Raw genomic sequence first — 25,331 nt, forward strand, 5'->3', positions numbered from 1 at the left:
ATTATTGTTATTAAGAAGAAGAAAAGAAGAAAGAAGGTGACTACATCAGGATGTACAAGAACACAAGTTATTTTAAACATACAGCTATAGAGAAAATAGGATATAAACTAGAGAGAGAAAAAAATGCTTTCAATAACAAGGTTTTGACATGGGTGCCTGTTCTTTCCTTCTTAGTAATTTACATTCCATTGTATTGATAGTTCCACTTGTCTTCTCAGAATACAGGTTTTCATACATATAAACTGGCACAAGATTGATCAGTTGTCCTATCCTAAAACAGCAATAAGTGAGTTTAGTTTTACACCACTTTTAGAATATTACAGCAATATCATGGTGGGGGACACCAGAAATGGGCTTCACACATGTGGGCTTGTACCCATGTGGGGAATGGAAGCCAGGTCTTCAGTGTGAGGAGTGAACACTTTAACCAGAAGGCTGCCCCGACACTCCTCACAGCAATATAGGGAGGGTGTTACAGCTGTTGCAACAATATCTAAAAGGAGGGACCCAATCATGCTTAAGTTGGAAATACATTGTGACGTGATTACTCCTTTTGATTTGAAACCTGGGCAGTTTGTGTCGTGATTTGTCCTTATCTCAATTTTGAAGTAATTCCAGTTTTAAAACACATTTTCTGTTGTGTAAAAAATCTGATTATTTCCAACAACCACTGATGGCTATCTCTGTGTGAGCAGGTTCTTCTGCTGTTTAAGTATTATCATAGCCAAAGGAAAAACAAGCACAAATCAGTTCTCACTATCAGAGTAGTCTCCCTTGAACAGTTATTTGGACAGTTATTTCGTACAAAATGTTTCATTTTCATAACGCTTTCCACCAAAAACAAAATCTATTCTGAAAATATCCACAGCCTCCAAATTAATTAATTCATGTTTAACAAAAGAACAAAATATCAATTCATACTGACAACATGCTAATATCGATTTGAGTTAAGAGCAGAATAAAATGTAAAGGATGCCCCTTTGTGGTGGACACTAAAGTCGTTTTATTACTTACAGACAATGACTTCAACCAGGTTTGGCAGTTTTTCTTTGTCATCAGTACTGGTGTTATTTTCAAAGGGGTAAAACTGGCTCCATTCCTCAAACATCTTGCGGCTGATCTGGTCCGTGTCTCGATATGTGTGCCCTGTCAGTGTTCCATTTAGTCCATACGGTGCCAGAATCACTGCAACAAACACAGACACTTTAGAAACAAAAATACAAACACATTCTAAAAAGTTATCCCACACAAAAGAAGACCCATCGATTCTGAATGGTGAAACCAATATGGCTGCTGCTTTGAGGAAAGGATTTACATTACAATCACTGGTGGAACTTTATTATACTTCAGAATAATGAGCAGTGTATGCTGTTCTCCATCAAATTAATGACTTCCATAAGTTTGTCTATCCCCATCCATCCATTTCAAACAGCCGAAACATGTGTTCCAGAGCTGGCTTTCACTTATACTTCCAAAAATAGATTTAATGAACTGGATCAAATTCAGGCAAAAATCTTCCACAAAAACTTTCCCCAACTTGGATCTGGATAAATTTACCTCAGACAAATGTTTGACATTATGCATATTGGCCTGCTAAATTGCACCTCAGGTCTGGCAGAATCAATACTGCAAAATAATTACATGTCCTGCGTTGCCACCGTTTTTGAAGAATTTGATTCAAAGCTTGCACACGAGGCCCCAGTCAATTTGTCTATATTGCCTGCTACTGTGGAGGACTTAGTGGAGGAACATTCTACTCAGCCTGACTAATGCCCTCCCTGGAACAACCAGCTTTAATACTATTCTCCATACAACAGCTGAATATTTCATGAAATCTTCCATTAGACTTATTGCAGACATTCTTAATTCTGATGTACAGGAACGGAATTTTCCCCACTTTGTGGCCAACAAACTAAATTCAAGCAATAGATTATACAGTGTGTCTTTTATCAGTCAGATTATCACAATGTGGTCACCATTAGGTCAAGGCCATAAACTGGTTATAATAAAATTTGACTTCTCACTAAAGCATTCCTGAGTGAATGTGAGATAAACTCAATCATATGTGCATATATTACACATACAAAATTATTACTATAAAATTTTATTTTATCAGAAATTAATTTGTTAATTCCTTTTCACATTAAAGGTTAAATAATTATTTTTTTATAAATCAAAGGTCAAATAAAAATATATATGAAAGAATAGATTTGTAAGGGAAATTTATTCTAACTAATATTTACTCTAACAACATAGGTACTTGATCTTCAGCAAAGAACAGCAATCAAGTCAGGGATAGTACTTAGTATTTCAACAGTCAAGAACAGGCCACAAATATTCATTCAAAATTCATGGCAGCTACAAACATTGTGGCCTGAAGGAAAGTGTCCATTAATCGATAATATAGGTCAAGTGTCCTTTGTGTATCTATCACGGAGATAAACAAGGTAGACATACTTTATGCCTGATTTGAGTGAAGGCCGTCCACCGTGAGCAACAGACTATGAAGGCAGGTGACAGCTCTGACCAGAAGAATCCAAGCAGACTTGGAGGAAGAAGGGTCAAGGGAACTTGATAACAAGACCAGATGTCCACTAACTAGCTCCCCACTAGTCACATGATACACAGGAGAGTTCCCTCCAAAGTGGGACAATGAGGCAACTTGGCCCCTGACCATAGAGGACTCATCAACTCACTTGGCCACCTAGCAATCACAGCATCTACAGTAAAGAGTTCACATAATCTCTCCTGACAGGTGGATTCGGGATAGATGATAGATACGCTCTAGGCTTATCCAGGTGATAGTGGAGCAACTAACTGGCCGGTGTCTGAAGTGACCTGTTTTTAACACCTGACTTAGAAGTGATCATAGCCATTAGGTTAACAGATCTGCTTGACACCAATTTCAACAGTTCCAGCGCTTGAATGACGGTTGAACAACTGTACACAGATTGAGTCAGTGACTTTTGCCACTCATCCGATCTCCAATCTAGATACATTCTGCTCAGTCTAGTAATCTAGTTCAGTTCAAAATATAAAAATGTAATTCACTTAAAAGGATGTTAAAACCAACTAGACTCAAAAAGATGAATTTTCACAATTTTCTCAAAACCTACATATGTACAAAAATGCTTTTTGTGGAAGCCACGTTGGCTTAGTGGGTTAGATCACTGACTTTGTACGCTGGAGAACATACCTTACTGAGAGTGTGGGTTTGAATCCTGTATGGGACTTGACCCCTTAGAGTACTAGAATCTGTACTTTACTGTTTGTTTGTGTTCTTTGTTTGTTGTCTAATGCCACACTCAGCAATCTTCCAGCTATATGGCGACGGTCAGTAAACAGAGTCTGGACCATGTGACCATGTACTTTACTGAGAAAGTGTAATCCCCAATAAAACATGTACTACCTATGTAGGCATGAAAGAATTACCTTTAATATAAAATTTGTGAAGCTCTGAGAATAATTGTTCACCAAAATAGCAGCAACAGGAACATTTCAATGCTTCATTGTTTCACATCAGTTTATTTTCTACAAAAATGACTAAAGATAAAGATAAAGATAAAATATTTATTTTGCAAACGTTCCATACAGAAACAGTGACAATGTTCTATAAACTCCATAAACAAGATATATAATGAATCATATATATATGATGAGTAACAAAACATATAATACAAATGTGTATTATAATAATGGCCTAATGACATTCAAAATATCAAAAGACGTGAAATCTGGTAATAATTAGAATGTCCAGTTTGTAAATACGCCAATATCTACATCATAACACGGTAACCACATGTCTCTTTCTGCCTTCAAAAAATAGCAATTGTGTACATAACACCAATTAAAAAATGTCGGAAAACAAATCTGACTACAATGACACAAAATGAAGCAGTATTTCCACATCACAGTAAGATACCCTCCTCCGTATCACTGCACCTCCTCACATTAACAAGTCCTCTGGTTACAAGCTGAACATTTTTTCTCAACCTCCTCCACCTCTCCAGCATATGTAGAAGAACAAAGGTAACCTTTCCCTCGCTGTTTTCCCAGCAGAGGAGTGAGCTGCCTGTGTAAGTGTAGATGGCACAAGACCTACACACTCTCTCTGCTAACTCGCTCACATATCCTTATGGTTTGCACAGCTGAGCCAAGTGACAACTTCTTACTGCCTGCCTGTCAAAACTACACCCAAATATGTTGTAGAGTCTGTTACACACTGCTTACAACCTGTCTGCAAGGTGACATCAAAACCACCGCAACACACGTACCAGACTGCGACTTTAGCCACTGGTCCTGTGCCCGAGTCTAGTTAAAGTCGGGTCGGTCTAGTGAGTAGAACTGGCAATAATCTGCACACCCGCACTAAAATCAGCTAAAAAATATGCTGGGCCCCGATACAGGGATGGCAACAGGAAAATCTATTTTCAGCGGAAAACTTGTGCCATCAAATGGGGGGTTCTAGTGGGGGCAATTTTGAAATAAAATCGGCAGAAAATTGCCATCTCTGCCAATATCACCTACAGTGGAACGACCATTCTTCTAAGCCTGAATAATACACTACTGGAACAACAAACTTTTAATACTATTTTCCATACAACAGCTGAATATTTCACCACAAACATCACATCAATATTACTTTTGAACATTTCAACAACAAAAATCAAAGCTACAGTAGTGCCTTAATGACAAACACATATCACAGAGAACCATATAATCCCTGACATCCTGAAATAATAGCAAGTACACTAATCTCATTATCCCCAGAAGCAGTGATCCAAAGCACAGTTTATCAGTTGAGCAGATAAAGGCCAGGGCTGTTGGTCAACACCAAAGCTTGACCAGTGAGTGGAGTCCCTCTCATCCCGAGGCCATAAATTACAATCGCCCCCTCCTTCCTCCCGCCCCTCTTTGCTACTCCATTATACTTCCCAGACAGCCAGTGGCCAGTCAGGTAGCCGCTGACCCTGCCCTGACCTATATGCCTCAGCTTGAATGGACTAACCGTTACAGCAAGGCAGATCAGAAAGCATGGCTACCACATGGCATGCTTGTAGTAACCCCTGTCCATTGCTGTTAATGGCTGCAAATAAAGCCTGCATTCGCAGTATCAAATTACTGGATTGAAATTCTAAATGGAAGGATAAGAAAACCTGGCTAGAAATAAAAGACAGATCTCTCCTGTTAATGACAGACCACAATATTACTCAAATGCTGGCTACCGAGTGAAGTTGGATAAAATTCTCCGGAATGCATTTGATGTAGGGGAAAAAAACGTGTGAAGCTTGGTGAAAATAAAGGAATTTCACAAGCAATCAACATCAGTTTGTGAAAACAAAAACTGCAACAAGAACATTCCTCTTGCAAATTTTTAAATGATCTGCAAATAGCCCATGTTAATTTATTTATTAAATTACAAAAAAGCAACTTTCAATACTAATTTCAGCAAGACTGACAAATGAAGTGTGTAAAATATGCCGACGTCAAACTTCATAACAAACCAATAATGTCACTGTCTTGTTGAGCCACAGTCAACATCAACTATTACTCGACCAAATCTCCCAAATGTCACAAAGTGAAAAGAATGAAGTTTCATTTCCCAGAATGACATCCAGCCAAAAAGACCGCCAAATTGAATCAGGCTACAACAACAACATGGAGGAACAAACTCCCCACAGTGCCAGTCCTGCAGGAGCAGTCAGGAATTCAACTTGGCTCAACAGCAAAACATATGGCAGTCATTACAGAAGAAAATTTACCATCATCGCCATGACGACATCTGGCCAGTGAAGGAATTTTCTCCAAGAGATGAATTCTTCATTCAATGAGCTAACAACACTGTAGGGAAAATGAACACAACATTTCCGTAAGGTTAGGCATGCCTGTAAAAATCCTGCCTTGAGATTTTCATATTTCCTGAAGTGGATCGTCTGGCTGGAAAGTGGCTATGTTGAATAATTCACAACAATTACCTCCCTCAAAGCACAAGAATCTGAGACGTGAGTTGGATGGAGTGCAATGTGTAATTGGGATTTGAATGCTATCCTCCACATGCCTTGTTCACAGTTGTTATTGACAAAAGGCTATCAGTATCAGTTACAGATTCCAAAATGACTCGGCACAATTTTCCATCAATGTAACCTTGATATTTATAGAAAAATCACCCCCCAAAATGTCCAAAAAATGTCAATAAAATACCAACAACCTGTAACAGTCGTTAATCTTTGTGGCACTGAATCAGATTCATCCTTCTTCTAATGCATTCTCCCATTTCTCAGCAAAAACTGTATCTACGAAACTCTTCTGATGCTACTTGCATACAACTGCCTTTCAGCATCATTCAGTAAGTCTGTCATTAGAGAAGTGTATTAGACTGAAATACATTGTACTCCACTCTTGCTTCAGACAAAAAACTTCAAACAAGATTTCAGAATTCAAATACATTTTCACAGAAAAATCCCTGTATTTGTTTCAGCAGAAAAAATCATCCCCATCAAAAGTGAAAGCACATATTCAAAGATTGCTTCAATCTTTATCTATTTCCAACATCATTCAAAAGCCATACACTAAGGATGTGAAATTAATAACATTACCAATTTCCACTGCTTATTCCAAACAACCACTGCTAAAAACACCTGAACACTTAAAATCTTAACAGAATCATCCTGTATATTTGCTTTCGACCCAATATTTGTGTTTGATTACAGGACTGAAGTATTTGCCAAAAGAAACGTGGACAATTCACATTCCAATATATGAAAACCCACATTCCAATATGAAAACCCTCATCCCAATTCAGGACGGCTTGTAACAACAAAACACATATGATAAATTCTCAGCATTTTCTTGATGCACTTGCCCAAAATCAATTTCGAAATAAGATCAATATGTCTGTTGTAGCTTAAGTATGTCCGAAGCTACAGATAGAAAAAACAGCCAAATTATGCATATATTTCCATTAGCATTAAGACCCCCACAAACCCAGTCCCACGACAAACCAGCCAGACGAGTTAGCCAGTCACAGACACTCCTTCAATGACAATACACCACAATAACTCCACCAAGTAATTCGCACAGAAATCTTTCTAATCAAACATCACTGTTCTTTTCCCCCATCCTATTCTCCACCGAAGAAAGCATTCGTCTTGCTGTCAGTGGCCCAGATAATCTCAGTTGAAACATTGCTTGGCTCCGCAATAACAAATCAATACGAAACCGGCTCGGTTTAGCGTGGTCTGTGGGTGACACCGGCGACATGCAATTCCCCCTAAACTTTATCCCCAGCCTGCCAGTAAAACACCCCAAAATCACAACGATGACAATCAATTGACTAGGCCACAGTGCTTCATCAAAAACACTGGACCATGCGCGGTATAACGCGGACATGGGTTATGTCAAATACTGGCTAGTTAGAAGATTGATAACATATTAGATGGATCCATCCAGTTGATTTGTTATCTGATGTATCAAACTGCGTCAGTCCGACACATGCATATTATCCTTTGCGAGTTCAAACTCCGCCTTCTGCAAAGCAGGCTAAATGGCATCACTGTCGGAGTGAATTCTGTGACAGCCCTGAATAATTAACAGTCTGAATGAATAATCATGTTGATGGTTGTTGGATACCTGTTTTCCATGCAGTATTTACCACAGGCTTTAAATATAACACAGGCATTGACAGATGACTAGATCCACCTTAATGTAGCGAGGAGCTGCTCCTTGTGCGAGTTCTCACTTCAGATGATACCATGCATCTTGAGACAGGCAAGAATCAGAGCAGGTTAGGCTCCGCGATGCAATGTGTTCAATATTTAGTAGGTTGGATCCCAAAATGCAGGTTAACATGGATACTCCCTCAGACACAGCGTACAGACTCCGTTCTGACCATCCTTCTTTTCCCGTTAATGAGGAGCACCATGCAAGTTTAAGGGGTTCTTCCTTATATCTGGGGCGGTGGGGTAGCCTAGTGGTTAAAGCGTCCGCTCGTCCCGCTGAAGACCTGGGTTCGAATCCCCACATGGGCACAATGTGTGAAGCCTATTTCTGGTGTCCCCCGCCGTGATATTGCTCGAATATTGCTAAAAGCGATGTAAAATCATACTCACTCACTCACTCCTTATATCTTTTGGTGTAATATGGGAAGTGATAAAACCACTGACCTTTCTCTAGTGTACAAAGTACGGAGAGACTTCCCCCCGTATCCCCCCTTAAATTTCATTCTAGTCAAATCATATCAACTGAATATATTTTCCTCTTCTGATAAGGATGAGTTTTAGATTCTTTAATTGTATCTCGACATACGGAAAGATATGTACAACTTCTAAAAATGCCACTCAAAGACATTTCTCCTCATTGTTAAAATTTAGGGGGGATACGGGCGGAAGTCTTACCCAAAATTTAACAGAGATGTCACAAGGATTAGAAAGATGCTTGTATTGGCTGATTAATCACACAAATTAAGTGAATTTCTGAAACTGTTTAGTTACACAAATGAAAGTATACCTAATTTCTACCATGTTTTCAACTGTAATTCAAACATTTAAATTTTTCAAATTTCTAAGTTAACTCTTTCAACACAACTAAATGCAAGATACAGTGTTCACGTTACCTTTTTTTAGCATTAATCAGGTTTTGACCTAAATTCTTTATAGAAACACAAAACACGCATGTCATTCAACAACAGACACTAGATATATTTGTCACTGCATTATGCTAATAAAAGGCACCCATCCCAAAATTCATGGATGCAACATGGCATGTTCACAGGCAAGAAGAATAATTGGCTTTCAAGGTATTATCCCATGCAGTATACAGTTTATCAAGTGCAATATATAGTATATCAAGTGCAATATACTGTATATCTCATGTACTAAAACATTATAGTGCATGCGACATACTGTATACTGCGTCTGCCCAAATCATTTGAGGCAACTAGGTCAAACTTGTATTTGGGTGATAATTTCTGTAGATAATAAGTTCAAAACACTACTTAAAGTAAGGTGCTATAAATTCTTAAATATTACCACAATCACTTTGCATAGTATCATGAAATTTATTTGATTACTATATATAAACTCACACAAGCCAATCTAATTAAACTGAGATAAAAGTCACAGACAGTAAAAGATTAATGAAACTGTCTTGAATACGGGTCATAAAATAAGCCAAGTGTGCTATCTAATCTCTCAACAATACCATTCAAACTGGCACTATCAGAAACAGTCTCTGAAAATATTAGTATGGCATTTTCTCCTTTCCTAACACACTTACCTCCCCAACCCACATCACAAACAATGTACATGCTCACAGGGCAACAGGCAGCATGTTGTTTCTGCAAAGCGTCTCTCACAAAGCCGTAATAAAGTTGCCACTGTTGTTTATGTATTATGCATGTTTCCGAGCTGGACGGAAATGTCAGATGCCAACAGAGGACTTGATATTAGTGAGACGGGAATCGCGAATGAAATTCTATACATTGAGTACCAACAGGTCCGCATAAAACTGCAGTATAAGCTGTTCAAATTTAGGACATGCTGTAATATCAACACGGTGTTAGACAGCTGATACAAAGCCGAGTCTCGGCATCCAAATATTTGTATCTTCTTGCATTTTGTAAAGCTCCAAACATTATGACGATAATAGCAAAGGTATTTGTTTGACATTTATTCTTTGAAAGAAACTGTCTTCCTGACATGCTTTCATTACATCTTTCTTCTAAATAAATATTTCCCTGTGATTCTTCTGGGGAATTCAATGTTTTATTTATAGATATCTAGGTTAGATCTACAATTTCGAAAAAGAAAATGCCGCCTTTGAAACCCCTATCCCTTTACACTTGTGTACAGAAGTTATGACTTCAATACAAATTGTCTAAAGAAACATGAAATTGTTTCATCCAGAAAATGAAAATTATTTCTGTTTTCTTTTGGCAAAGTGCTCTTCCATGACAAAATTTGATTTAAAAAACTTACATACACATTCATACATGGAGCAATGGGTTGGACTAGATGTTTAAGCGTAAGCTTATCATGACACAGGTCTTGGTTCAATCCCCCACATGCGTTAATTGCTTTAAGGCCCATTCTAGCATCCCTTGCTGTGATATTGCAAGAATGATACTAAAATCAGATGTAAACCAACCAACCACTCACTCACTCACACATACACATGTACCCCCACATTGAGCAAGGGAATTCTAATTCCCCACTGTTTTGAGAAGATTCAGTAATGGATATACAGGTACATCAAGTTTTTCTCAGATTTTCACCATGATGCCTAACTAACCACAGAAAAAATTCCAGGATTGATTTTGACAAGAAATTATATTTTAGTTTCCATTTTTGGCTTTGAGGAACTGAATTGTTTGGAATATTCGTGTCCCCTGGTTTTATCGTATGTCCCTAATTCCTGGAAAGGAAAGGAAAATAGTGCCCTACTTTTGCAGTTCCTGACATGAACACATATTGTGCAGGTCCCAAGCAGCAGCAGCTGAGTGAGTGGGTGAGTGAGTTTAGTTTTATGCTGCTTTTAGCAAGATTCCTGCAATATGGGAACACCAGAAATGGGCTAGAAGCAGCTGAAGGTGGACCAGATCCTGGTCAAGTAAAGACAAGCAAGCTGCGGAAACAACCATCATCTGAGCTGACCTCAATCAATTCCACCGCACACAAACAAAAGCATAATCAATATATTTCCAGTGAAGCAGCCCGCCGATGACCTATTTCAAAGTCGCTGCTCAAACTTCATCCTGATGCAGGTCATGTCAAGCATGCTGACCTCTCCTGCCGCAATCAAAGATCAAACAATGACCTGGTTATCAGCAAGGGCTGTACAGGATTCAGTGGTGTGTGTGCAAGTCAATCTTCCCGTCCACCACTCCATGTCGTCACTTGTTCTCCCACAGGCTAACATCATCATGGCCTCTCTGCAGCCTCATCTTGTCCTTCCAAATACCAGCTATTGATTTAAGACAGTGCACTTGCTCAAGCGTATCTCCATCGTCTGCACCCTCGCAGAATAATCATTGCAAGCTGCTCTTCCTTACTCGTAATTGTTTGCACTTCATTTTTTTCCCTCATTTGATCAGCTTGAAACCACCTTCTCATCAGGTCTGGGTTGTTTAAGGCTGCTCATATGACCATGTAGGAGTGTTGAGTGAGTGAGGTGCCATCAAAAAAGCTTTACTGCAGCCATTTCCAGTCTGGCTTGACAAATGATGTCGTGTGGCCAGTGAACCTTGAGTTAATGTGACATGACTGGTGTATCCCCCAAGAGAATGTCATAAACTGAAGATTTGACAATACCTTAATGATCAGATTACTTTCAGATAAATATTGACACTGCCGTTCATTTTGAAATGGATTCATCAGACACAGCATCAATTTCATGAGCAAAGAACACACAGCTTGCCACCAACAGGTTGGAAATAGGTTCAGCTGTAACAAAACATCCTGAAAACACTAAATCAGAAATCTAAAAACTTGAAAACAACCACAAGCGTAATCTTCCTCAGCCACAGGAACTCGCAGCCCAAACGCAATCCCCATTCCATCTGATTTATGCAGCAAACTGTCTACTGCACCCAACTCCTTACCAATCACTTCCAAAACACGAGGGTCTATTAAACATGTCAATTCCAAACGAGTGCAAACTTTTACTTGTGAAACTCAACTCCAGAAAAATATTGATCACTTGAGCCATGGACTCGAATCTAATAAAAGCAGAGTGAATTTCATAAGCTGCCACTGACGAGACCCCACCACAACCAGATCAACGACAGGAGCAATTCAATTACTTGATGACACTGCCAAGAAGAAGTGGCTTCCCAACATGCTTAGTCCAGGAATTCAATCTTCTTGCATTCTTCCACCATTTAATACATCTCAGAAGGATTCGGAGCATCTCTATTTTCAGTCCTAGTTAAGGCTGGTGATCTCGTGCCAGGCTGCCTTATAAGGTCAAACTGGGCTACGACGACTGGAGTTTGTCTTTCTGATGTTTGGGTCATTACGCAAAAGAGGACGTTTTCAAGAACGGGAGATGGAGTGTCTGTACCAGGGTGGAGGTAAGAGGTAAAGACTTGAGGGTCTGCAGTGGTGTTGAACCAGACACTGCAGCAGCACAGTTCCCAATCACGCGCGTATTGATGGACAACATTTGACAAATTCAGAAAATATTATTTGTTTGACACACCTCTTAAGAAACCAGTATGACGAATACCAATTGATGAAATACAACTGATGAATCTCCTTTCCTAATCACAAATCCTCATTTGTTGCTAAGAAACAGACAGCAGGCGCTTTCCCAGAACTCACCTTGAAATGTCCCATTCATATATACTGAGTGCTTGCATCCGATACTGTTGCTGTAGTTGAAATTAGTGGGATGTTGGACAAAGTGGGCATTTCGGAGGGTTTTCCGACCCTGCACCGAATGCAACCTTGCTTATAGGTTTGGTTGCACCATCAAAACTGTGGTTGCACCACAAAATAATGTCACTGGCTTTAAGACGTAACATAAATACTTGTTTAGCAATTATCATAACAAGTACTCAGTATCAGATACATTCAACAGAACCGGATCCCATGATGATAATGATGAATGACTCTGTTTCAATTTTGCGTTACCTTTATTATAAATCTCAGTCATATGATTACTGCTACGTAACGGATTAATGAGTACACACATGTTTACGCTTGTGACAAGTCTTGTTACTTCCAGCTACTTACTTCCCAATTAAAACACACGATGACAGCCGTAAGAGGATTTATTGTTACCTGCAACGAGTGCAACCTGTTACTAAAGGCAACCTACACCAGGCATTTTGCACATGCACTGTTGCAAGTTGTAAATGGCAAAATCGCATCCTATTTGGGTCATACAGAGTTCATGTTGTATATCTTTATTTTTATTTAACTTGAACTGTCACCTTGTCAGATACCATACAAACAACTATCAAAAAACCTGGCAGACAATGGCCACTGACATTTAGTCTGCTGAATTGGTTTCACCTTTCTTAGACTTGGTCGCTGGATTATTTTCATTATTTTCAGCAGAAGGCTCTGTGAAGAGGGTGGGTCATTGTAAACAGATGAGGTGTCATTAAAAAGGGACAATTGAACCAATATTTTGAACATTAATGCTAGATAGAAAAGAACAAAGGTTATTGAACTTACCTGAATTACATGACTGAATGATGAATGCGTATCATATTAGGTACCTTCATAAACTGTTAAACTTGTCAATAGCAATATTTCGGACATCTCATAAATGAGCTTAAATTTGAGTTTTTGAAATCTGCACCATTGCATGAATTCTATCAACACACTGCATGCAAGTCTTCTATTTGAACTTTTTTTTATATGATTCATATAATTGTGAGTTACTAAGCATGACACAACACATCTACAGATATCGGTAATGACTTGCCCCAACAACAGGTGTGCGAAAATGAGAGTGACAAAATGGGTTTCAAAATTAATATTCACGCATTTCTGAATGTGACTTAACATTCATATGATGCATAGAGCAATAACATACTCAATAAAATTTTCAATCATAGTTTCACATTTATTAAATTTCGCTCTCCAGTACACATATATGGCATGCCTCACTGGTTTCACTTAACATATACTGTCTCTAAAATTAATGAAAATCCTGGGTCCATATTTGTAAATGCTTGTTATCTACTACTGTTTACAGCTTGAAAATTTTCCAAATATTTTGACATATTATTTATGATTGGTATTTACTATTAGAGTTTTCTTTTCACTCAAATAATACGTACAGACACTAAAAATGATACAAAGCACCAGCAAAGTGCAAATGACCAATTAATATCTTTCTGATCAATGGTTGTATAGAAAAGCAACTATATGACTTTATATGGGGTGCCAGGCTATCCACCTATCAAATGGGTTGGACACCACAGGCATGACGAGTGACAAAAACTATTGTCTCAGTTCAACAGTAGCAGTGAGAGGATTAATGACCCTATATATCACCCATTACAGACTTCTTGGGTTTCCTGAGCTGCCTCCCTGAGAAGGTGTTTGTTTTATACTTAACTTAGCTATCTAATGCCAGTCTAAACAAAATTGCCTCTGGACCAGAAAATTCAGTGATCGACAATGTAAGCATCAATATATGCAAGGATAGAAAGATATGATCAAACCAAGTCAGCAGGCATCACCACCCAATCCCGTTAAACGCCTCCCAGGACAACATGGGCACCTAACAACCAATATTAACCCAGATTTTGACAGAGGCCCAAGAAGACATTATCAGTGACGGGTGAGATCAGCCAGCAACGCCTAACAGTGTGCACTAGTGTTGGGAATCGGTTGAAATCTCACAACTGACAATTGGTTCATTACCAACGAGCAATCATCGAAAAGAATTGGTTTGTGTCATTTTTTCAGATTTTCCTTTCAGGCTGTTATTGCAGATAAGTATAACGTGGTTCTAACGTGGATAAGTATAATCGCATTTGCAAATTTCCCATCCAATGTAAAATGATGCAACTTGCTACTTTGAAGTGATGACTTATATATCATGAACATAAACCTCCTGGAGTTTTAAAGAAATATTCAGTCATGACTTTTCAGCAAGTGAAGTGAGTTTTCTAAGAATTAAACATGTTTTCAGGCCTGACAACTTATAAAATATGTTCCATCGTCAAGTGTTTCAAACACTAAAACAGTAGTTCCAAAATCGTTTGTGTTCGATTATGAGAAAATGTGATCGTTTGCTTGGTTGTTTGGTCACTGCGACCAATCTTCGATTATTTCAATTAATGGAACACCACTAGTGTGCACTCACCTTGAAATGAAGCATGGTTCTCCTGTACCAGACGTACATGTTGTGGGGTAAGGCGCCAGACGGCAGGGTGCTGCTTCACCTCAATGCTGGCACACACCTGGCTCTCACCGTGCAAGAAGAAGTTGAAGCAGAAGGAAAGGTGAGCACTGAAATACAACACACACAATGTTAATCAATTTCTGGCAAACAAGTCCAGCTTAAACATGCTTAGTACTGCTTAGACCTGCAATATTTCTGAAAAACATCAATTTAACGAAACAATTTGATAGAGTAAACAGAAGCACACTTGTAACCTTCATGAATGTTTTTCAAAGAATAAAATATATAATAAAAAGTTAATTAGCTTTCAAGAATGACTTGCAAGTGACAGGTGTATGTGCACTATTATAATTTTTATTGGGGACAAAATTGTCAACAATCATACCCTAAGCAAAAACGTTGGGTGTTTTTCAGACCCTTTTTTTTTTTTTTTTTTTTTTCAGATCAAGAAAATCACACTTGGTTTCATGGTTCCAATCAGATAATTCACTATGGGGAAGGTTCACAACAGTGCTAGTAGCAACGCTTAGATTTGATTTTATATCTCGTGCTCACAACCAGTGACTAATAACTGCATTCTTTGATGGTGATTTACTGAAACAGGTCCGCTCAAAAGCTTTTGGCAGTCTTGGTCAAAAGAAACTAACAAAACATGTGGAATCAGGAAAATGTTGCAAAATAATCACTGTAATTAATGCATTGTCAACCAATACCATCTAGATCCATCAGCAATGTAGATACAAATACACTGTGTAACAAAGCTAGAGTCAGGAATCCTCGCTGTTGTATTGGAAAGTTTTTTTGTTTTTTTTTTATTTAGGTCATGACAACCCCACACCCCTCTTCTCTTACTTTTAACATCTCAAACTAAAACAAAATTTCTCAACAGTCTTTTCCTCATCTATGATAACGATTTCTTTATTTCTTTGAATGATTCAATCAAATTCCTTGCTATCAATGTTAATTTCACTTTTAACTACTTACAAACCAACTAACAGCAAGATCTTGATGTGAGCTAGTTTGGTCATACACCACTTTTAGTAATATTCTAATATTCACAGAAAGTGGCCATATATGATCTTCACACATTGTTCCTAATTTCATAAGCACTTCATACTGATTCATAGAGCACAACAGAATCGGCAGTTCTAATCTCAAGTCTCAAGTGAGCTGTAACCAAAACATTACATAACAGTGGAAGTGATCCTGGCTAAACAGGAAGTATTAATCCTGGCCATGTTGTGAACAACCCTTGCATTTTCTAAGAAGCCCATATCCCAAGCCTCGAGATGTATGTATAAAGAACACTGATCCCGAACGATGGCGTTCCTGGGCTTTCATTAGCGAAGTGTTACATGTGAAGGTGAGGCTTCGTGTAATCAGATTAAATCACATAGACGGGCACATCAAAACACAGACACTTCCTGCTATGATAGCCGATGGAAAGCAAGGTCGGCAGGACTTCAGGAAATACTTCTAGACTCTTGCATAGCTGACAAGCAGGTCGTGTGTACACAAATGGAATTTCAATTAAGTGTTCCCATTTTACTGGGTCAGGCCTTGAAAAGCAAATTGAGATTTTGGGGCTTGAATTTTCATCACCAAACATTCACAAGCTGTATGGCTGACTAGGTGAATGTATGTGCAACTCTAATTTCCTACATGACAGTTGAATTTGCTTCAAATGGGCAGTGCCAACAAAACCTAATTACGCTCCCTAAAGATTGGTTGCACTGATATGAATCATGACAGAAAGTAAATACTGGTAAAAATAGCTCTGAGACAGGATTATTAACACAGCCCCCTCAGGTCCAAAGTCTGATGAATTCAACTTATTTTGAGCAGTCATGCTTGTTTGACTATTTTCATCAACATCACATCAATTTCCCATGGAAACCACATACTGCTTAGCCGTTTCAGATCTCAACTCAATTGTTTTAGAGACTCAAGCCATAGCATTTATTCAAATCAAACCTTCTTAAAATCCCATTAATGCAAAGCTCTTATCTGATGAATAGTCTAAGAGTGTTATCCATTAACTTGATAACCTCCGACAGAGTGAATGCTTATCCAAAATGTTGATAGGGGTTGGGATGACCTTACAATCAATAGTTGTCGTGAAGAGATACACGCTTTGCTCATTTAACTGGCAGAGGTAAATAAGAGTAGTTCTAGATGTGAAATGTTCAGATAATAACCGCATTTCTTCTCCAACATCGGGCAAAGTACGCCAAGTACAATGATAGGCTAATGCTGTGATACCCGCAGACAATATTGATGTAATCTGCAAATGGGTATTGATTCGCTCTAAAATACTTTCTGCAAACACTACATGCTTGTTGGCAAAATACACTGAATTAGGTAAGTGGACTCAACAAAAGATTTTCTCAACTGGACACCCAGAAAAATCATCTCGGCATTGAACAAATATATTCCTTGTATGAGGACATGCTCATATGACTGTTCGTGGTGTCTAAAATGAAATATTTTAAAATAAACAGTTTTTAAAAAATAATAATTAGTACATATAAAAATAAAATTAACAAAGATTATAAACTAAAACATGAATGGTGATAAAACAAGTACTTTTCTCCATAAGCGACAATTCATTTTGTTGTAAGTACATAATCTGCTTAGCTCTAATTCTGCGGAGAGAGTTCATGACATTTATCCCCGTCATGGAGTTTTCCAACGAGTTGTTGTTTATCATGACCCGACATCGTTACACCCAATCTAGCATGCCTCACGAGCATCACCTATTTCCTCCCCACACCACTCCGACTGACATTCCTCAATGATCAGGTAGCCGTGTTTCTCAACTAGCCACAAGAGCTCACAAAATATTCACCTGGCTAACAGGCCTGTAAAATCCTTCAATCAGCAACCAGGTTGGTCAAATCCTTACATCACTACAACTGGTACTGGACATTCACAAGTTTACTAACCACTAGTGGTGGTCCGATTAATTGAAATAATCGAAGATTGGTCGCAATGACTAAACAACAAAGCAATCTATCATGTTTTCTCATAATCAAACACAAACAATTTTGGAAATCTTGTTTGCAATAACAACATTTTTCACAAAGTTGGTTTTGTCTGTTACATTTCATAAGCACTACAAGCTTGTTCCTTGTCATGATTGAATTTATCTTAAAGATGCCAAGATATTTATTATGCTCCTAACATGCTAGTCATCTTTTAAGATGTGAAATTTGTAATGCATTTTGTGCAATTTGCAAAAAAACCCGCAAGAACTACATGTTTTTTCTATATAATTTTTGTGCATTAACAAACATAACAAGGAGAATTTGATAAATGATGCTAACCAATTATTTTCAATGATGATCGGTTGTAATGACCAATCATCAATTGTGAGATTTTAACCAATTCCCAACACTACTAACCACTTGGTCAAAACAATCCATATTCCCTACCTTGACAATACAGATTCATTCATGAAACCTGATAAATGAGCCAGTATTAATATGACAAACAAACTGAATCTGAACTTCACGAAACGCCTTAAAAAACCTGAACAATATACACTTCCCAAGCCATGTATTCTTGTTCAGCAGCCCTGAACATGATTAGTACTCCATGAGCCAGACTTACAATACCACCATCAATGAATGAAAGAGTGAACCATCAAATATTTCCGAGCTACGGCTGGCAATGTTACTATTTTTATGGCACTACCGCCAACACACTAGTGGCTTTCCAAGTGACTAGTTAAGCAGCACCCTTACAATAGGCTGTACACCGTGTTCCCACTGTGGTCTCAACATAGTCAGTACAAAGACTACACATGGGTTGAACAAGTGGTTGAGGAATGCAGATCATTCACCTGTCTGGTAGCCACACTGATAGCAGCTTCAGCTCAACAAGGTCACATTTACACATGCCAAGGAGATGGAGCTGTGACGATATATCGTACTATCGATACTCGTGATACTTTATCGGACTATAAATATATTGATACTTTTTCTCATATCGTGACATGCATCGTTGCCATTAAAATTGTTAATTTTCACTAGAAATTGGTGGTTATGTCAAAATTTACACTGTTACTTGCTATCAAAATCAACATTTGTAAAGAAAATAACAGACTGAGAATGGTTTTACGCCGCTTTTATCAATATTCCAGCAATATCATGGCGGGGACACCAGAAATGGGCTTCAATCAAAGAAAATAACTAAAGATAGCATATTGTGATATGCATTGAAACGAATCATTAAAAAGCCACTGTGAGATGTCATTTATTATTTTTCAATGAAGCACAGAAAAATTCCATCCAGTATATTCCTTTAATATATCCTCATAAATAACAAATAACATTCAAACATTTTAATTATATGAGTGAATTCAGTTTTACCCTGCTTTTAGCAGTATTCCATCAATATCACAGCGGGGGAAACAGAAATGGGCTTCACACAATGTATCCATGTGGGGAATCAAACCCTGATCTTCAGCATGACGAGCGAACACCTTAACCACTAGGCTAGGCTACCCCATCTCCCCCATTACCACTACAACTGTCCTTGAATCCCTATGCCATAATAAATTACAAACAACCAACTTATCAAAATGGAAGTTCATGTATCAATACTCTTTGCAAATAATCGATGACAGGTTTCCTAATATATCATCTATTAATTGCACATTAGATTTTATGCAGGTATTTCAAAATGAACTTAACTTTACAATTAAATCTACTTGATGAACTCATACACTCATAACCACTTTTATGGGTAATTATGAATTCAGGTGTTTGACAAACAAAAGACCTAAAATTGATCCATCCCATTTCTGAAAAAATTGAATTTTTAAATGAATACATTGGTTTATCAAATTTCTAAGCGGCATTATCACTTATCACATTGTTGATTCAACCTTAACCAGTTCTGCATTGCACATAAGCAGAGATGTAAGTACCTAACTGAACATTCCTACTTCACGACACAATAAAGAAATCTACCAGCTCGGCTGCACTTGTAATGAAATCAATGCCCAAACAGCTGCATCTCAACATGCCATCTCAATACTTTACTCTGCTAATCCCAATACCCCCGAGACATTCTCTTTGCCGCCCAGTAAATAATTAATGTAGGATTCCATGCCTGGATTGCCACGCTCACATATGCAACGCTGTGGAGTACATTATCTCTGTGCGTATTACTTAAAAGTCTGCCGCCGCTGCAGCCAGGTACTGATGATGACGATGTCGTTACAGACGTGGGAGGAGTTGTAACAAGTCCTGTGTTTCTACGTTATGGTTTGTTAAGGTGCGCGTGGGGATACTTATCACGACGTGGATCATTTCTTTCCTCAATGCAAATCAACATTTTCCCATTATCCTCAGAACATTCTCATCATCTTATTGAATCGTACTGCTTCGGAATGATGCGAAAAGTCATTTTCTCACAGATGTCACATAGTGCAGCATTTCCAGACATTCGTTTGGTTTTCTTTCAAAAACATCATTGTTCTGCATTGTTTATGACTTGACTTCAGAGTTTCTGATTGGCGTATTTTCTAAGACATTTGACAGACTTTCACCCAAAATGTCCTAAGTTCGTTCACACTTGTTAAAGATAGATGATTTTCACCAAAAGTTCATAAAGCAGACGTTCCAATGCCACGTCTCTAAATAATCAATCAACTTTGATAGGTGTCAACTATTTCATTTTCTAATTTGAATTATGCTCAATAAATAAAGTCATAATTTTACAAATATTTAAAATATTCAAGCAACATTTAAAAATTTAACATTTCATGCATTTAAAGTTTTCATCTCACCCCCTCATACACACAGCTTCTCTGAAACACCGCTCTCTATCAGTAATGAATCCAATTGAGTTAATAGTGACGATATCCATCACCAAACAAAGTCGTCAGTGACAGAGTCAGCCTGCGATCAATATTCATCTTCATAATTGCTGATAACACCAGGGTCAAGCCTTATGTGGATCAATACAATGGATTTGCCCATCAATGGCAGATAGCAACAGACAAACACATGGCAGCTCTACTCCCACTTAACACTATTATTGAAAACCAACGAACAAGAACCGTGTAGTATATAAATTCAGTTCAGCTTCGATGCTGTTGAACCAACACTACATATTAAAATGCATTCACTTTAATTTTAATTGAAATATGTGTCAGTCTTAATGTTTATCACTTATTTCAGGCTTTTTGATTTCATGAAAACAGAAACAGGTCTTTTCTAAGCTACATAATTAAATTATTTAAGATCATAATCCTGTAAGTGAGTGACTTTAGTTTTACGCCACTTTTAGCAATATTCCAGCAATGTCACGGCAGGGGACACCAGAAATGGGCTTCACACATTGTACCCATGTGGGGGATCGAACCCAGGTCTTCAGTGAGGGGAGCAAACCCCTTAACCACCAGGCTACTCCACAACCCCCATAATCCTGTGAACTCTGAATATGCTTCAAACAAAACCTTCGAAGACAACACATTATCTGTCATTTCATGTACTTTGACAAATTCTCTCAGACAAATATACAAAGCGGTGACATCTGAAGGTTCAGCTACATTAGCAGGATTGAAGACCAACGTTTTCTTGAACATTGACTGATATACATTGGTGCAAAAGACCAATATTTGCTAATATCTTGAAATATTGTTATGACATTCTTGAGCAAAGACACTGCGTTTGACATGTCAGGACATCTATGCCATTCCACCCGTCCAGCTTTAAAGGACACCTGTTGCCATTATCTTACACCTATTCTAATGTAAAACCTTTCACAACAGAATTCAGCCTGCAGATACAGGAGGCCGAGATGTCATTAGTGGAAATGTCAAGTCACAAGTTGACAAATGACACATGGGGCTTAATAACTTGTAGCGTTTTGCATTAAAGGCAACATGGTGGAAGCGGTTTTAACATCATCAAGGATAGATGTGGCCACTAGTCCGTTAGTTCAAGGCTAGTGAAAATCATGATAGACTAATCCAAAATGACCTAGATGAGTTAGTTATCAGCCACAGAGAGTGAGTATGGTTTTACGCCGCTTTTAGCAATATTCCAGCAATATCATGGCGGGTGGCACCAGATAAGGGCTCCACACATTGTACGCATGTGGGGAATCGAACCTGGGTCTTACGTGAGATGAGTGAACGCTTTAACCACTAGGCTACCCCAACCCCGTCAGCAAATGTGTTTCATAGATCACAAGCATACAGTCATCTTGCCCATCACAAGCTTATTCCATATATGCCTCATACAACATATTGTAAGTTTTATAAAGTGAGTGAGAGAGCGAATTTTACGCCCCTTTGAGCAATATTACAGCAATTTCACGGCAGGGGACACCAGAAATGAGCTTAACACACTGTACCCATGGGGGAAATTGAACCCAGGTCTTCGGCGTGATGAGCAAATGCTTTAACCACTAAGCTACCCCACTGCCCCAACATGCACAAAGACTTTCCATGGAACAAAAACAAAGTCTCATGACATGAAACCAATATCCATAACAGCAAAAACACCATATTGATGTTTTTTCAACTGACATAAAAACTGAAAGTGTACAGTCCTGGGAAACCCCTGGGAATTCCCTAGGATGCATAAACAGAGACATGTTTCAGATCACTGAAACATCTGAATCTCCAACTCAAGGATAGAGCATACATTACTGCTAGCCCAATGTTCACTGTGTTTATGAAGGTTCACGTTCTCTGAAGAACTCACACAAAGTGGAAGTCAAGTCATAAATGAACAAATTTCAAATTCAAATTTCACTTTAAGTTAAAGTAGGATCATAACTGATAGAAGACTAATGAATAATGCTGTTCGGCAATAGCTTCTGTTAGTTTATATATTTATGTATTTCATAAAATTGTCATTTCATAACAATTGCTACCTCTGTTCAAAACACAACAAATACTGTCTTTTAGCCATTTTCATGTGCCATTGTAAATGAATCAGTTCAGCTGATACAAACCAGTGGTTGATATTCTGAGCGCTGATCCATGCCATCTGGGTATTAATTGAAACAAATACTCAAGCCATCACTGTATCAAAATATTAACAACTGCCAACAATTCTAATCACAGCCTGTGACAAACATGAGAAAACTGATCATTTGAATGATTTCATATCTTCACACAAAAAGAATAACAATCGATCCTGGCAGATATTTCCTAAACTCAGAACTGAGGCTAGTGCTTAACACTGTGTCCACTCTCTCCCATTTGAGCCTCTTTGATCATGCATAGGATTCCAGGGATCAATTCCACCCTCAAGTTCCGATCCACTTAGCAATAGCAGTTAAATTGTCTTTAGTTTCTGTTACTGAGGCTACTCATACAAAGGAACAAAAAATTATCAAACAGAGCCACTGAAGACAAGAAGCATTTCACTGAACCTTTTCCACTTTGCCTTTGATTGAAAAAAAGAAGTGTTTCACTGAGGTGGAAGAACACCCATTTTCTCAGCTTGTTACAATGTTGTTGAAGCTTACCTTCGGTCCAAAGCACTTCCCTGGTCGTAGGGCTGGACAAACCATTTCCCTAGTCTCACAAAGTTCTTTGACAGCAAACATCTGCAATGAAAATATTAATGTAGAATTCAAATCCAACAATTTCATAAAAATATTTTAAAAAATTGAAAATGTTCACATCACAAATTTCAACAGGAGCTTACTCGCAGGGTAATCAGAGCACATAATGATAACAATATGCATGAATGTTGTTTTACACAAAGAAATTCCATGTTCCAGTGGAATCCGAATAACATCCTGATAGTGGAGGAGGTACGGAGACTAGTGGCTGATAGCACGAGCAACAGTCCACACCACTAGGGCATGATGACATTATTAGCCATGTCATGTGTCCAAATCTTATAATATCAGCATTGCTATAAAAACACACATTGTGCTGGATACTACTCTCCTTCAAACTAAACTCAGATAATACGACAAACTTCTTTGCACCAAAAATCAAAACAAAAACAATATCGTTTCCATCACTGAAGTTTTTTCATTACAAAGTAACAGAAATTCTGACAACTACATTCAAACCAAAGTAAGCGGGTCTGCTTCTAAAAAAACTAGTTAAAAAAAGCACTCAAGCTTCAATATCTGCATGGTGTTTTCCCTTATTAATTCATGTCATATTTAACTTTCATTCATTCAATGCCTTGTACTGAATTTCAAATGACATATTTAGATTTCACATGCTAATCAATTAAAGCAATGCACACAAAAAAATGAGAAAAAATAGATTTGGGATTGAAAGCGATGAACAATTACAAATTCATAAAAAAATAGCCTCATAATCTTCAGGGGTGTCGGGACATGTAAAATAGTATTTTGAAATTTCCCCAAGGAAATAAACTTGTGGTGGAGCATGGGGAATGCACTTAAGGCACAAGTAAAAAGCTTCCACACACAGCTGAATGCCTGACATTAACATTTTTAAAACAAAAATAAAATAAACATTCAAATAACTTTATGAAAAAGTATCCGTAAAACATGTCATTGGTTCCCAATTGCGCAGATCGATGCTCATGCTGTTGATCACTGGATTGTCTGGTTCAGACTTTGATTATTTACAGACTGCTGCCATATAGCTGGAATATTGCTGAGTGCGGCGTAAAACTACTCACTCACTCAGTAAAACATTTTGTGGGCAAGATCTTGAGCTCCATGTGTTGATGATTTAATGATGAGACATAATTACTGACCACAACTAAACTTGCCCCCAGCCCTCGTGAGGACACATGCTGCTAACTGTAGCCAAGGGGACATGACATTCAGCAATTAATATTGTCAAGCTGCTGGTGAATCACTTGACAGGCCATGGAAGCTGTCAGCAAGGACGATAACAATCATACCTGCATTCCTTCATTACCAGCAAACACATCAAAATCATGAAACTGATACTGATGCTTGTCTACTACTTCCTAATAAAACACTTCCGTAAATATTAGTTTCAAAATATTTATTAAATCTTGTCAAAATGGTTGTCAGTGTGTCATCTCAATGACGAAGCTGTTTTGAGAGAAGGAAATAAAATGACATCAGATATAATAATAATTACTGGGCCTGACATAATCAAGAAATAAAACTGATGCTTCCGACAAAGTGAAAACATTCTGGGAAATTCATTTATTTACTTGTCATTGATATATTGATATCCTTGGGGTCATGGGTTCCTTGAAATTATAAAGATGAAGTAAAACAATCACACAGACAACAATCTTAACCACAAATCATGCATACTTTTCCCCGTTTAGTCAAGACTTTCAGCAAAATATCAAAATTAAAAAACCTGGCTTAAATATGTACAATGGTGCTTTCCTTATCAGTCAAGCAGCAGTTGTAAATGGTAGTTAAAATTTATCAGAAAATGATGCTTCAAACCAAAGAATCTCTCAAAATCTGGAATCAATGTCTACTTTCAGGACAAGTGACAGCATATAAATCTCAACAAA

General features: G+C 38.0%; 1 protein-coding gene across 1 annotated transcript in view; it reads right to left on the bottom strand.

Moving 5' to 3' along the window:
* LOC124264340 (mediator of RNA polymerase II transcription subunit 13-like) overlaps positions 1–25,331 on the bottom strand; it is a 75,057-nt gene that overhangs the window by 33,634 nt on the left and 16,092 nt on the right. Inside the window, 3 exon segments of the mRNA XM_046699096.1 lie at positions 1,015–1,185; positions 14,824–14,969; positions 23,359–23,439. Of these exon segments, the coding sequence (XP_046555052.1) occupies positions 1,015–1,185; positions 14,824–14,969; positions 23,359–23,439 (398 nt within the window).

The sequence above is a fragment of the Haliotis rubra genome, unplaced genomic scaffold, assembly GCF_003918875.1.
Source record: "Haliotis rubra isolate DU_JTF1 unplaced genomic scaffold, ASM391887v1 Scf92, whole genome shotgun sequence".
In the NCBI taxonomy this organism is placed as follows: domain Eukaryota; kingdom Metazoa; phylum Mollusca; class Gastropoda; order Lepetellida; family Haliotidae; genus Haliotis; species Haliotis rubra.